Below are 16156 nucleotides of genomic sequence, written 5' to 3' on the forward strand. Positions count from 1 at the left end.
TTAGCCATGACTTAAGGCAGCACATTTCCCCAGCCACCTTTTCAGGGCTCCCTTGACCTTGCTGTTCCTCAGACTGTAGATGAGGGGATTCAGCGCAGGGATGAAGACAGTATAGAATGCTGATACCACCTTATCGTGGTTGGCCAACCTGTAGGACTTGGGTCTCATGTAGGTAAAAAGGGCAGCTCCATAAAAGAGTCCCACCACACACAGCTGTGAGGAGCAGGTGGCAAAAGCCTTGTGGGCTTCTCCTGAACGCATCTGGAGAACAGAAAAGAGGATGAAACCATAGGAGGTCAGGATGAAGGAAAGAGGGACCAAAAGCATCAACACACAGCAAATGTACATGACGTTTTCAAAGACAGACGTGTCAGCACAAGCCAAATGCACCAGAGTGGGGGCCTCACAGAAGAAATGGTCCATCTCATGAGCACTGCAATATGGGAAGCTCAGGGTAGCAGCAGCCTGCATTAGCCCATCAGCTGCCCCCAGGAACCAAGACCCCAAAGTCATTCTCTGGCACAATGGCCAGCTCATGAGGATGTGGTACCTCAGTGGGTGGCAAACAGCCACGTAGCAGTCATAGCACATGGCTGCTAAAAGGAAGCTCTCTCCACCACCCAGCGTGAGCGAGACAAAGATTTGCAGCCCACATCCAACTGGGGAGATGAACTTCTTGCCGGTCAAGTAGTCAGCAGACATTTTGGGCACAATGGTGGCACCCAGCAGCACATCCATGAGGGAGAGTTGGCTCAGGAGGAAGTACATGGGCGTGTGGAGCCGGGGGTCCCAGTGAATCAGGAGAAGCATGAGGGCATTGCCCACTAGGGAGGAGAAGGCAATTGTCAGAACCATCACAAAGAGAAGTAGGTGGGCTGCTGTGTGCTCGAACAGCCCTAGGAGGATGAAGTCTGAGGTGGTGTTTGTCATGTCCATGCTTTCTGCTGGTGTGACACTGCAAGTGAAGGAACAGATGAGAGAATGTTCATCATTTAAAATGCTCTATTTGAATTACTACTCCTTGAAAAGCACTTGTGTGAAAATGATGAAACCTCTTTTAGTTCCTTCATCTGATTTTGCAAAAAATTTTTAACTTGGGCATAAAATTAATTTCAACTTTCTCATTTTCAAGGTTTTCAGTTTGCTTAATATGGAATAACTACTAAAAGTTATTGATAAATTTAAAGTACTTTGTGTGTCTTTGTGCTACTTGATATAAACATAAATGAACAAGAAGGAAATTATTTACCTAATTTGTCATTCATATTTGTCCAAATTTATATTTGTCTTAGAAGCTGAATTAAATCAATGTGGTTAACTATATAAAAGCTAATTACTTGATAATAAGGGTTGCACATATATAAGATATCAAAATTTATTAAAACTTATGGAAATCAGGGCAGCCAGATGGCTCAGTTGGTTGGAGTGCATGCTCTTAACAAGGTTGCTGGTTTGACTCCCACATGGGATGGTGGCCTGCGCCCCCTGCAACTAGATTGAAAACAGCGACTGTACTTGGAGCTGAGCTGGGCCCTCCACAGTTAAGACTGAAGGACAACAACTTGACTTGGAGCTGATGGGCCCTGGGAAAAACAGACTGTTCCCCTTCCCAATAAAATCTTAAAAAAAAAAAAAGCTTACCAAAATCAGATAATTTTTCCTGACATGGATTAATCCAGGAAGCCAAGAAAACTCGTATATTCTTAATTCTAGAAACTGGAAGGACTGAGTCTGCAGATGAAAACATAACTTAATTTGGAATTGTTAGTGCATTTAATTTGATTTTACTGAGGTATATACTGAAAATAATAATGATCTTCTTAGAATATTTTCCTCCCAATATGAGACTATAATACTAAATGCAGACTTTCATTAACTGTACAAAGGCATTTTACGTAATTATACTATTTCCCTCACAGTCACAGAAACGCAACCTTTGCCAGGTAAAGAAGAGAAAATAAAACTCCTTATTCTTCACCCAACATAGAGATAAATTAATTTATTTTTCCTCTAAGTCTACAGGCATTTTTATCACTGATCTGCTGGTACTGAAACTGTTGTAGCTAGTTGAAAACATACGCCCAACCTGAGGACATGGAGATGCTAGGTCAGTCTCAAGGACAAGGTCTATTTTAATGAAGAGTCAAGGCAGAAAGAGCCCACCTCTCCCATGGTTATCCTGTTTGCTCCCTTTCCCCCATGACTCATACCTCCTATACCAGAACGCCAATCAAGATGGAGAAGGGCAATGCAAAAGGCTCAATCACTCTCTAACTCCAATGCTTGAGCATCATCATCATACCGGCAGTATTTTGCTTGACAGCTCCAGTTGGTTGTTTCAAAGTTAGAAACACAGTTCCTCTTTGCAAATGCACTCAGCATTTCCCAAAGCTTTGCTATCTGCACATCCTCGTATCTGTGACTTGTGCTCTGTACACCTAGTAACTGTATGAAACTCCTGAATGTGGCCCTTTTATCACTTTCTCGAAGGACTGTAAAGCCCTCCAAACTCACTTCTTTGACTCCTATTTTCCATTATTCTGATCTCCCTTATTGTTGAAGATTGATAAAACTTTAAACTTGTTTAAAAGCCAGTCTGTTGTGTTGGTTAAGTTTCTTAAAATAATTTTTTGCCATCATCTTACCCATTTTTAAGTGTACCCACAATACAGTGGCATTAAATATATTAACAATGTTCTGTAACCATCACCATTATCCGTCCCCAGTACTGTTTTCATCTTCTCAAACTGAAACTCTATTCCCACTAAACAATAACTCTGTATGCCCTCCCCCTGAACTGGCAACCACCATTCTACTATTCTGTCACTGTAAATTTGACTACTATAAGAGCCTCAGCTAAGTAAATTATACAGAATTTGTCTTTTTTGTGACTGGCTAATCCCACTTAACATAATATTCTCAACATGTGTTAGAATTTCCTTCCTTCACGAGGTGAATAATATTGCTTTGTCTGTATATACATTTTCTTTATTAATTCATTTCATTTATGGACATTTGGGTTGCTACCACTCACTTCAGTTGTACATTTAAAGATTGATTTAATGGGATTTTTGATAACAGATGTTATTTATTTTTAATTTTGATAAGGTAAACAGATGTAGAAAAATATAGCAATTTGAGCTAAACTTTTGCTTTATATCATATATGAGAGGTGTATGTGTTTTTAGAGGTGCGTTGCAAAAATTTATATGAATATTAAGTTTAGCAAATACATTTTTATTATGAAGTTTGTAATTTTGATTAAGTATTTTTTAAAATTTGGAATCATTAGCACTGAACTTTTGAATGGAGATAGGTGACATATCTATGCATTTTGTCTTAAAGTGAAATAAATCCATAAAAACAATCACCCATTATGGATCTAATTGTCTATTCAGCATGCTATTTTATTTACAATATTTAATGGTAAGATCAACTAGAGGTGTCACTTAATTAAAATGAGTGGTAGGTAGGTAATTACAGTTCTCTAAGATACAATAATGTTAAATTATTTGTTGTATAAAAATTTCTAACTGTATTTTCATATTACACAAGTGAGACAATTTTCCACTAAACAAAAATGTTTGTAAACCTGCACAAAAAGGATTAGAAGTGATAATTCTTAAGTAAATTGACTATTCATACAAAGCATGGTTTTAGAAAAGGGAGGCATTAACTCATCTTAAAAATAAAATACCTATAATTGTATTAAGTGGACAAATGGAAGTTCAACACTGACTAGTGTAGGAATAGGAAAATTTACTACTCTGAAAAAAATAAATGTTTTTTCTTTTTTCACTATAGTTTCCAAAAGCTATCTTTTCTTTTGTTTCCAGTCTTTAATTAGAATGGTGCTAAAATTATGATATCTTCAGTCTAAATTACAAAATCATCCTTTTGCAATGATAATAGAAGGCACAAATATATCCCCTCCTTTTTCTCATAGAGTAATCATAAAAATTCAGAGGATTGCCTATAATTTTCCTTCTGTATTTTTCTGGTCCCTGTTACTCTAACTTAACATTAAAACTGCAAATATTTTTTGTTCAGGATACTGAGGTGATTAACCAATTTGTTCTGTAAAAAATAAAATAGTTACATACACATCATTTATCGGACTGAATTGACAGGTTATTACAAGAGGTTTAACCTGATGAGTGTGTCAGCTAGCATGTGTTTCAGTTTTTCAGATTGTAGACAGAGTATTTTATTTGAAAAACTATATAGAGGAAGTAGTATAACTGTGGGTTTTTTGGAGTTCAAAATTCATAATCAAATTACTAAATATTAGGACATTAGTGTGATCTACTCACGTAAGATAAAATGATGAGATGAACCCCAACAGGCTGGATCGGCACCCCATCTGAGTAGCCTCATCCCAATGCACCTCCTGAAAAGGAAAAAGGACCTTCTAGTCTGGCTGCGTCAGACTCACTCATCTCAGTGCCCAGAGTGTCCTCTTAAGGGGCGTGGCCTAGTGCCATCTTTTGGGGAAAATATTATCTTATAAGCATGCCAGAGCTTCATAAGTCTGACTCTTTGGGTGCCAAAGGTTTTTAATTTTAGAGATTCCCATAACTTCAACACACTTCCTACATTCTTTCTGAAAGCTAATTCATAAAAATCAAAATGAGAAAGAATCATTTATAAGAAAAAGTAACACGTAATAAATGTTCTTGAAAAGGGATGATGACTGAAAAATACATTAAGGAGTGAATTAATGTGATTCTTGCATTAATGTTTAAACATGATAGAGAGGGAAGATTAAAGAATGTGTTATCGAGAGGCCAGCCTTTATTAGACAGTAATTAAAATGGTAAAGCCCATGGTATAATTAAGATATTATTTTTCCTTATTGAACTTCATTTGACTGGGGCATTAAAGCTTCTGTCTGTCTGTATCTGCATAGTACAATTTTATTTTGTTTGTTTGTATCTGAGGAATAAAATCTGTAATAGCAATGACAGTTACAGCAGATTACGTTTATTGTGTCAAGAACTCTGCAGTTTGATTCTGCATGGGTGTCTTTTCAGTATTTTGTTATGTTTGTACTTCATATTTTTAGTTTCCAGGAAAAACTTTGTTCTTGGCTCCATTTTTACCACTCCTGTTACCTTGGCTTGTCTAAGAGTATATGTAATATCACATTCCACAACTATAAAATTAAAAAAAATCTCTCTCATGGAATAGTTGATGGGAAAACCTGCCTCTGCACGAATGTGAGCTATTGTCATTGCTTAATCCAGGTGAGCTGTAATGGCTGCCATTTTGTTTAGAAAGGGGAACGCATCATAGGTTTTAGTTACACTTCTGCCTTTTGATGTTGAATCTATCAACGTGGCAAATCCTACTCTGATTTAGAACATAATGTACCCCTTTAGGGCAATCTGTTTTTGAAGTAAAGCATATTATTTCCTGTGCAAAACCCCAGGCTCTTAGCTAAGTACAAGTAGCAAGCACATCGTGGACAGGGAGCATATCAGGTTTCAGGTAAGACTTTCAGCAGGAGTGAAACTATCATTTTCAATAAGTTTTCATTTTTCTTCTTTTGAATTCTGCTGTGCCTGGGCATACAAGGCTGTCAAAATTATGCTCTAGGAACACAGGCTGTTACTATCTGATGGGGAAATAGCCTTTGCACAATGTAAACCAAATGCTCTGTGGGTTTCCAGATAAGGTCCATATCAGAAGAAAATAGACACACCACTCAGAACTCCATCTTGAAACTAAAATTACAGTAAACCTGGGTGTCTAAGTTGAGATTAATTTAGGACTATTTATAAAGGTGTGGGTGGAATTTAGGGAAACAAAAGAGAGGTTGTACCGGCCGCTCATTTTAGCAAGAAGAGGAACTTTTGCCTGCCCTCCTGAAGCTATGCAGAGATGGAGACAGTCTTGGGTTCACACAGATGGCTGTGTGGAAAGACCATCTAACAGGTGTCCTGACCCAGCCAGAGGGCAGAGCCGAAAGCCACAGACCAGCAGGCAGGAAGCAAGGGGATAAACATCACCTCTCTTTGCCCTCCCCACCCCCATAGGCACACGTGTAAGACAGATGTTGTTGGCATGTGGGAATTTTACTGGGGAGTGCTCTTAGAATCAACACCCATGAATTAGAGGAAACAGAATTGGGCACAGGCAGAGGTTGGACTGTGACACAGTCAGGACAAGGGTCTTAGCCACCATGGAGTGTTCTGAATTGGCCCTTCTATATTTTCCTGCAGTAGGGTAAGTGGCCTCCTTTGGGCACTCACAGGAGCATTGATTAGATGTGGCCTGCCCCTAAGAAGGGAGCATGACCTTGGGCTAGGCAGTTTTCCTCAACCCAATTCCCTGCCTTGGGAAGGGCTTAGCTGAGAGCTGTCAGTTGCTAATGAACACTCCCAGCAGGTGGGAAACAAGTACCTCGGTCCTGAAAGTGGAAAGGGATATAGGAAGAACCCTGTGCACACAGGTCCTGCACAGGATCGTCTGGGAGCTGGGCAGTCATACGGCAGAGTGAGGAGCCCTTGCATGCCACTCGCACACGTCAGCATCCTGTAGCATGAAGCCAGTGGATCAGGTGCTGAGCACACAGAAGACATCTAGCAAGAATGATTGGTGCCATGAAAATGTGGTTTCCTTCCAGTATAAATATACAAGGTGGTTTGGAATTTGCCCACAAGGAATATGCTGGCATAAGGAGCTCAAAACACTTGCTGGCAGGCTTAGCTTTTGGTTTAGAATAAATGTTAGTGTGTCTCTGATAGAACATCAGCACTGAACTGAAAACCTGGAACTCTAACCAAAAGAGCTTACGGTAGAGGCAACGAAAGCACACATTTCCCAGGTGGGTCAATCAGACTAGAGACGATGGAACCTGCATCGTAACAGAGTGCCCTAGTGTCTGCCCAGACTCTAAACAACAGCTCTGAGAAGGTCTCTGCACTGGGCTTTTTCTCATATGTCTTTGCTTTGGGCCATGGACTGAACTAGTCCTCCAAAATTCCTGTGTTTGTACCCTAACCCCAACGTGAAGGTGTTTAGAGATAAGATCTTTACAGAACTCATTATGTTAAATTAGATCACATGGGTAGGGCTTTGATCTGTATAATTAGTGTATCTATGAGAAGAGGAACAGAGCCTCTCTCTCTCTCTCTCTCTCTCTCTCTCTCTCTCTACACACACACACACACACACACACACACACACACACACACACACACACACACACAGAGGCATGGAGCAAAGGCTATGCGAGGACACAGAGAAAAGGCAACCTTCTACAAACTAGGAAAAGAGGCCTCACTGAGAACCAAATTGGCCAACACCTTGATCTCAGACTTCCCAGACTTCAGAACTATGAGGAAATACTATCTGCTGTTTGATCTCCTGTCTACAGTATTTTGTTATGGAAGATTATGGGTGCAAGTCTTTCTGGAGAAGGATAGCTATATAGCAAACCCATGTAATTGTGGTGATGTAGGACCTTCTTCCAGGTGAGCTAGTCTCTTCATTGGAGGAACTCTGGGACTGGAAATTGATTCAGAGCAGGAGACGTGATGATGGACTCTGATTTCTTTCCCTAATGGTGGCTGGCATCAGTCTTCCAGTCCCCAAGTCTTCAACTGTGTTGGTCTATGAAGTAAGCAGTGTCACTGGTGGCTGAGCGTATATCTCACCCTAAGAATGTCCGGGTCCTAATTCGGCTGGTTAACATACTGGTACACATATGGAAATCATATTCAGCTCGCCTCTGAAGTGTTTGCAGACCTCATGTTCCATGTTATGCGTGGATCCTTTCATTCCAACTTCTATACGTAACTCTGGTCACACGCAGTGTCTGAGCCTTTGTCGTGGCCCAAATGCCCAGTCACTATGAACCTCTCAGGTATGCCTTTGGTGTCCTGCAGAGTGTATTCCAATGACACCTTGAAGTCTCCTGGGAATCATGGTCAGTTGGCTGTGCATGATACCTGCTGGCAACATGTCCTCTGCTTTTTGATCTCCTGTCCAACACTCAGCCATGGTCAGCCGGGCATCATCATCTTACCTATCTTACCTTGTGATGTTTAGTTTTATACCTGAACTATAGGACCCAGCTCGTTTTGAATTCACACTGCAATGCTGTTTGTAACCAAGTTTACTGAGATATAATTGACATGTAACATTGTGTAAGTTTAAGGTGTACAATATAATAATCTGATACATGTAGATATTCTAAAATATTTACCACAATAAGTTTAGTTAACACAACCTTCACCTCACGTAATTACCTTTTTGTTTTTGTTGTTATGGTGAGAATGTTAAAGCCTCTTCTCACAGGAACTTTCAAGTGTACGATGCAATATTGCTAACTATACTCACCACGCTGTGCATCAGACGGAGGAAACACACTTCAGTCAGGTGATCTTTAGGGTTGCCAAGGTGTTTGGAGGGTAAGATCTGTGACAAGCAATACAAAACAAATTGCAAACTAGACATTAATTGTCAACCAACCAGTTATTGTTTATGTATATTTCTTAAATTTTGTTTGAGAGTTTAAGAGTTTACTACAAAAAGAATCATTTATGTTTTTCCTTTTCAAAGAGTTCAATCATATATTATTGTAGATTTTCTCCAATTTACGATAAATATACCACTTTTACATAAAAAAGAAAAGTGAAGAGTTGTGTCCACAATTATGAAGACCAAAGTGAAAAATAACAATAAGCATGCTTTTCAAATATCCAAGTAATGGGATCCCTGCTATCTGAGATTTAAAAATTGAACACATTGCTTCAATTTTCCTTTACACTGAATTTCTATTAATATAGACCAAAACTAGATAGTGAATTAATTATATTTGATTATTAATTTTTGTGTCACTTCATGAAATTAAATATTTTATATTTTTTAAGCAAAAGGGAAACATTAAATTCAATGACAAACCATTATTTTTTTCTTTGAAATCTACTTTATTTCATAGAACCACTTTAAATTTTTAAAAATATTGAGAAAAAAATAGAGACTAACCACACACACCCTGTACCTACTCTCCTCTGTTATTACCACCTTACGTTAGTTGGCAGGTTTTGTTACAATGGATGTTATCATAATATATCCTTCTAACTAAAGTCGATTCTTTATTCACAGTTTCCTAGTTTTTAATAGGTGTCTTTTTCTGTCCCAGGAGCCCATCCAAGACACCTCATTATTTTCACCTGTAGTGTCTCCTTAGACTGCTCTAGCTTTGATGATTTCTGAGACTTTCCATGACCTTGACGATGTTGAGCAGTATTGGTAAAGTGTATGTAGTGTGTCTTTATCAGCATGATTTATCACTGTTGACATTGACCTTGAGTATAGGATGAAGCAGTATTTTGTTAGGCCTCCCCAATGTAAAGTTAGTCTCTTCCCCCCTCTTTTTCCATACTGTTTTCTTTGGAATGAAGTCATGATGCACAATTTTTAGGAGTAAGGGGTTATACTCCTTATTGAGGTTGGTGTATCCAAAAATTATGTGGAATTCTTCAGCATGAGAAACTTGTTCCTTTCCCCCTCACGTTTCTTTGATTTTTAAAATCGTATGTTTATTCAGCATAAACTCATGGATATTTATTTTATACTTTGAGTTATGATCCAATACTATTTTATTCATTTTCTTGCTCAAGTTGTTTCAGACATAGTCATCGATCAGTAGCTCTTTTAGTAAATTCTAGTTTCCCTCTGACAATTTACAAAGTGAGGTGTTTTTTTTGTTGTTGTTGTTTTGTTTTTTTAGTACTTCCCTAATTTCTGGAAGTACCAGATTCTCCCAGTCCATCTGTATATTTCTAGCCACACTCACAGAATCAGCCATTCCTCTGGTTCCTTTTATTGAAGAATAGAGTTTGGAACCAAGATTTAGACACTAGGTATGCTCTTTGTACAGTGGCGTGTCATGGCTTCTAGGGCCTCTCAACTGACAGAGCAAGGGAGTAAATATGTGTTTACTAACAGGTGTATATAAACTTACTACAAACATTTCTGTGTGTAACAGTGTGTATACAGTTGACCCTTGAACAAGATGGGTTTTACTGCACAGGTCCACTTAAACAGATTTTTTTTTTTTCAATGAATGCAGTAAGCTCTTTGTATCCCACAGTTTTGCACCTGCAGATTCAACCAACCCAGATCAAAAACAGTATTTTGGATTTCCAAGCGTGATATTCCAATTGCAGAGTCTCAACCTTGGATCAAAAATACTGCTTTTGATTTGGCATTGGTTGAATCTATGATGCTAATAGCCAACTGTAGCTAACATTTGGGGAAGTCAAAAGTTATACATGGGTTTGTCGACTGCACAGCAAGTCGGTCCCCTAACCATGTGTTGTTCAAGGATCTACTGTGTATCTTATGCTAAACATGAGTGTGTTATGATTAGATTAGCATCCAACATGTGGATACTAATCCAGTAACATATGGATTTTCTAGTCTATCACTTGCTTAGTTGTAAACTGCCACTTTAACATTATAAAACCTGTAACACTGTAACATTTCCACCATCCACCATCCATTGTCCATCCATCCATTCACTTTGTTGTTCAGTTCCTGTATTCATGTATGGCAGTATTTGTGCTAATCATGGCGCTGCAGGAAACACATTATCATTAGAGTATAGTACACATGTACAGTTTTTTTTGCTTTAGTCTTACAGGCCACTCAATTCCACAGCTACTTAGTTCATCACCTTACCCCCATCCCTTCAGCTAAGTTATTTCACAAATTTATAATTCAGTTAGATTCTCTTGTCACATCCTCCATCACTTCTTGAATATAATGGCATCTTAAATGACTTTTAAAAGTTTACGTACATTAAGGTTCACTCTGATTTCTATGGTTCTGTGGGTTTTTGACAAGAGCACAATATCATGTAGCCACCATTAACAAAAGAGGACTTTCCCACCTTAAAAATGCTCCTGTTCTTCACATAATCAAACAATTACTCCTATCACCTCACTGTGGCAATCACTGATCTTTCTACTGTGTCTTATATATTTGTCTTTTTCCAGAATGTCATAAAATTCTAATGGTATAGGATATAGCCTTCTCAGACTGGCTTCTTTTACTTTGCAATATGCACTTAAGATTTATTCATGTCTTTAGAGATCATCTATTTTTCCTGTGTGAGTTTTTGGTAGATTGTCAAGGATTTTGTCCATTTTATCTAAGTTATCCAATTTGTGGTCCTAGACTTGTTTATCGTGCTCCTTCATTTTCATTTTAATGTCCATGGGATCCAAAGTGGATGCTAAGGGTCAAAATGGCTAGACTGTCTTGAGTGTCTTCTCTTGTATATGCCATCCTCTATGGACTCCCCTGTGCCTCTTGACTGGGAGGGAGAGAGGAGCTTAAACTAAGAGTATTTCTCTTTTGGCTCCCTTCCTGCTGATGACTTCAGTCATCAGCAAAAGTCAATGATTCTGACAAGGCAGCTGCATTTGTTCTCCATTGCTGTGGAACAAATGACCACACATTTAGTGACTTAAAATTAAACACACATATTTGTTATCTCTCAGGATCCATAGGTCAGTGGGTGGCTCCAGCATAATTGGGTCCTCTGCAATGGAACTCACAAGCCTGAAACAAGGTGTTGGCTGCATTATGTTCTATTCAAAGCTCAACTGGGAAAGATTCACTTAAAAGTTCATGTGGTTTTTGGCAGAATTCATTTTCTTGGGGTTGTAGAACTCGTAGCATCTTTCTTCTTTGAGGCTATCAGTAGTTAAACTCTCTGACCTCAAAGAAAGTGCAGTCTCTCATTTTGGACCTTCATCTGATTAAGTCAGAGCCAAACAAGATAACCTCCTTTTTATTAACTCAAAAGCAATAAAATTAGAACCTCAATTACATCTGCAAAAGACCTTCATCATTACCATGCACCATCACTTAATCAGTGGGTGACATCTCACTGCATTTGCCACATGCTACTGGTTAAAAGGAAATCACAGGCCCCACCTGCACTCACGGGTAGGGGAGAATGTGAAGGTGTGGGCATGAAGCATTGAGGGGGACCAGTGTGGGTCACTGTAGGTTCTGTCTTGCCACAGCAGCCACCTTGGCAAACTCCCTTTGATGTTCAGGTAATCGTCCCATCTCTCAATTAATCCCGTTTTGAATGAGCCATCCTGCCTGAGGGACATCAACTTTCCATAGATGGAAAAAGTAAACTTTAGTAATAATTGGCTATCTTTAAAGTTATAAAAATAATTGCTAAAACTCATAAATGAAACTCTGCTCTGTTGTTTTTCAGTAAACACTCTGCTTCTTGGAGAAGAAATAAACCATTCTTCAACCCATGCTTATCTCTTTTATTAAGTAGATAAGAAAACGACTTATGTATAGTGCCAGGTAGGTACTAGGCTAAGCAGGGGGGATCACTTCATAAATTATGTAAATGTCTAACCACTATGCTGTACACTTGAAACTTATAAAACAATATTGACTGTCAAGTGTAATTGAAAATAAATTATAAAAAAAAACCACCCTAGTCATTAAATTAGGGTCATTATTTTTGTTATCTTTGATTGGCTATTTCAACTTATTGTAGGCCCCAAACCCATTATTTAGAGCATGATTCAAACCAATAATTATTAATAGGGGCTTTTATGCTCATGCTTCGTGCCTGTCATGACCATGGTTACATGGTCTGTAATTATGGGATGTAACACAGTAAAACAAGAGGTAGATGGATAAAGAGGTTGGCAGTATAGATATTATGGCAGGTGCTTTTTTCCTAGTAGCTCTCATTTTGTTTGTAAATTAAAGCTGTGCAGCTTCACAGGGAGCAGAGGGGAGGTGGGAGGCTCTCTGCTGTTTGTTTGTTGTTATTGTTCCGTTGCAGTGGAAGGCAGCAAAGAACAAACACACACCCACAATGGGGTTGAAGTGGAATGGAGCAGGTGAAGTCATTGTTTATCATCAGTTCTGAGTCCCTCATCAACTTCTTGTGACTTTTGATGAAGTAATGTAAATAAAGCACTTCATAAAGTAGTAGGGAAAGTAAACCTTCCCTGGATGGGGGCTTTCACCGTTATTATTTTCCTCCAGTGCTCCTTCTCTCCTTCTCCCTGTAACCAGAGCTGATTTCCCATGTGTGAGTTGGGGAACTGCCTCCCGTTCCCCTTCATCTTTAGTCCTTCCATGTTTCTTACAACCTTGGCATCAGCAATTAGACATACTCCAGTGTTATGACTTGGGAGTCCCTTGTTCAGTTACTGCTTCATTCACCCATACAAACATATGTCATGACTCATGTAATGCCCACCAGACCCGGAGAGGACGCGTCAGCAAAGCTCTGCCTTCATGGGAGTTCACGCTTCGGAGGGACCTCGTTTTCTTTCTGACTGGGAAAACCTGTTTTTATTGGGGACCATAACTTCTAGCAGTTTTTGTTCTGTTGTAATTTAGTTTTAAATTTTTCTTTCTTTTTGTTATTTGACTTAAAATGTGAATTAGGTCATATCTACCAATCCTTTTCTTTAGTCCACACATTCTACTAACTCCATTATTCCTCTTTTAATTATGCTCTTAGAAGACTTCATCCTCAACACCCTCAACTAACAGTTTTCTTAAGAAAAAAAAACCAACTCTTGGGACAGGGCTCATCCCCTGTCCATCGCTAACTCTGGACTGCTTTATAGTTCTCCGCCTTCTCAAACAAGCACCTTAAAACAGAGGAATGGTCTCATCTTGTCTCTCTCTCTCTTTTTTTTTTTATTAGTTTCAAGTGCACAAGACAAAGTAATACTTAGATGTTTATCATTTATATCCCTCACACTATGTGAACCCCCCTCCCCCCATCCACTATACCTCTGACATCGCACAGAGCCATTACATTTCCACTGTCTCTATTCTTAATGCTGTACTCCGCTTCTTGTAAGTATATACATATATATATATATATATATATATATATATATATATATATATATATATATTATAGTTGGCATTCATTATTGTTCAGCTTCAGGTGTACAGTGCAGAGATCAGGCATCTACATCATCCCTGAGGTGGTCTCCCAAATGGGACACGTGTCCATCGGATACCCTACAAAATCTTTACAGCATTATTGATTACATTCCCCAAATTAATTTTCAAAACCCCGTGGCCATCTTGTGGTTACCGACTATTTTCTAATCCCCTCACCTGCCCCCTTATCCCCACCCCACTCCCATCTAGCAACCCTCGGTTTTTCCTCTATGTCGCCAAAACTGTTTCTGATTAGTTCGTTCACTTATTCTTTTCTTTAGATTCCACATATAAGTGAGATCATATGGTATTTGCCTTTCTCTGTCTGACTTATTTCACTTAACGTAATGTTCTCTAGGTCCATCCATGTTGTTGCAAATGGTAAGATTTCTTTCTTCTTTATGGTTGCATAATACTCCATTGTATAAATGTACCACAGTTTCTTAATCCAGTCATCTAATGATGGGCATTTTGGTTGTTTCCATGTCTTGGCTATTGTGTATAGTGCTGTAACAAACATAGGCGTGCATAAAGATTTTTGAATTAGAGTTTTGGATTTCTCTGGATAGATACCTAGGAGTGGAATTGCTGGATCATAAGGTAGTTCCATTTTCAGAATTTTGAGATACCTCCATACTGTTTTTCATAGTGGCTGCACCAATCTGCAATCCCACCAACAGTGCACAAGTGTTCCCTTTTCTTCACATCCGCGCCAGCACTTGTTATTTGTTGATTTATTGACTGGGGTGAGGTGGTACCTCATTGTGGTTTTTATTTGCATTTCTCTGATGGTTAGTGAGGTTGAGCATTTCTTCATATGTCTGTTTGCCACCTGTATGTCCTTTTTATTTATTTATTTTTAAATTAACTGCCAATAATTTTTTTAAAAATATTTTATTGGGGAAGGGGAACAGGATTTTATTGGGGAACAGTGTGTACTTCCAGGACTTTTTTCCAAGTCAAGTTGTTGTCCTTTCAGTCTTAGTTGAGGAGGGCACAGCTCAGCTCCAGGTCCAGTTGCCGTTGCTAATTGCAGGGGGCGAAGCCCACCATCCCTTGTGGGAGTCAAAACCGGCAACCTTGTGGTTGAGAGGACACGTTCCAACCAACTGAGCCATCCGGGAGGCAGCTCAGCTCAAGGTCCCATGTTCAATCTTAGTTGCAGGGGGAGGAGCCCACCATCCCTTGTGGGACTTGAGGAATTGAACTGGCAGCCTTGTGGTTGAGAGCCCACTGGTCCATGTGGGAATCGAACTGGCAACCTTCAGAGTTAGGAGCATGGAGCACTAACTGCCTGAACCACCAGGCCGGCCCCTCTGTATGTCCTTTTTAGATCATCTTGTCTCTTATTAACTCTTTGGCACTGAGAAATCTGGCTCCTTCTCCTAACACTGTCCTGAGCATGCTTCGACAGAGGTTTTCAATGCTCTTGGGATTGTCACGTCTGATCTACTGAATATTTTGCAGCTCCCTTTCTAGACTCTCTGGCATTAATACTTCTTCCTTTTGGAAATTGTCACATAGTCTCTCTCTGTACCTCCTCCACCCCCCCCTTAAGTCTTTTGTGTCAGCTGACCATATCAGTATTTGCTTCCTTGGCTTCATTCCCTGAAATAATGCTATCATTCTGATGGTTGTAACCACTTTTTAAAAGCAATTCCCAAATAAACATCTGTCATAGATTTTATATGAATTTCAGATTGTTTTGTAGAAAAGACTATCTCCAAAGGGAGCTCCAACTTGACATGTTCAAAGCAAAATTTAGAGTTTGCAACCTGAATATAGACACCTGGCCTCAAATACGAGGTGAGACAATTAAGTTCACAAACTCATCCTAGAAAAAGTGCTACCTACCTCATTGCTGAATATCACTACAGTCACCTTCTAAGTACTCCCGTTGGGAAGCTATGCACTGATGCCAGCACCTATTCCACCCTTCAAAGCAATTTTGGAACTCTTTTTCTGGAATGGTCATCAGAGCTGTCATCGTATTACCCTTGATGTCCTGAATGTTATCAAAATGTCTTCCTTTCAATATTTCCTTTATCTTCGGGTAAAGAAAGAAGTCATTGGGGGCCAGGTCAGGTGAGTAGGGAGGATCTTCCAATACAGTTATTTGTTTACTGGCTAAAAACTCTCTCATAGACATTGCTGTGTGAGCTGGTGCATTGTCATGATGCAAGAG

General features: G+C 39.2%; 1 protein-coding gene across 1 annotated transcript; it reads right to left on the minus strand.

Moving 5' to 3' along the window:
• LOC109437610 (olfactory receptor 2T33-like) lies at window positions 1–936 on the minus strand. Its single transcript, XM_019716937.2, has one exon. It carries the CDS (start codon window positions 934–936, stop codon window positions 1–3), a length of 936 nt encoding a protein of 311 aa, XP_019572496.2.
• Window positions 937–16156: the final 15220 nt, after the last annotated feature.

Source organism: Rhinolophus sinicus, chromosome 5 (genome assembly GCF_057876585.1).
Source record: "Rhinolophus sinicus isolate RSI-liver-muscle chromosome 5, RSI-T2T, whole genome shotgun sequence".
Lineage (NCBI taxonomy): Eukaryota > Metazoa > Chordata > Mammalia > Chiroptera > Rhinolophidae > Rhinolophus > Rhinolophus sinicus.

What these genes read in the sequence shown, in the direction of transcription:
- LOC109437610 (XM_019716937.2), bottom strand. Translation starts at nt 936, where the DNA reads ATGGACATGACAAACACCACCTCAGACTTCATCCTCCTAGGGCTGTTC.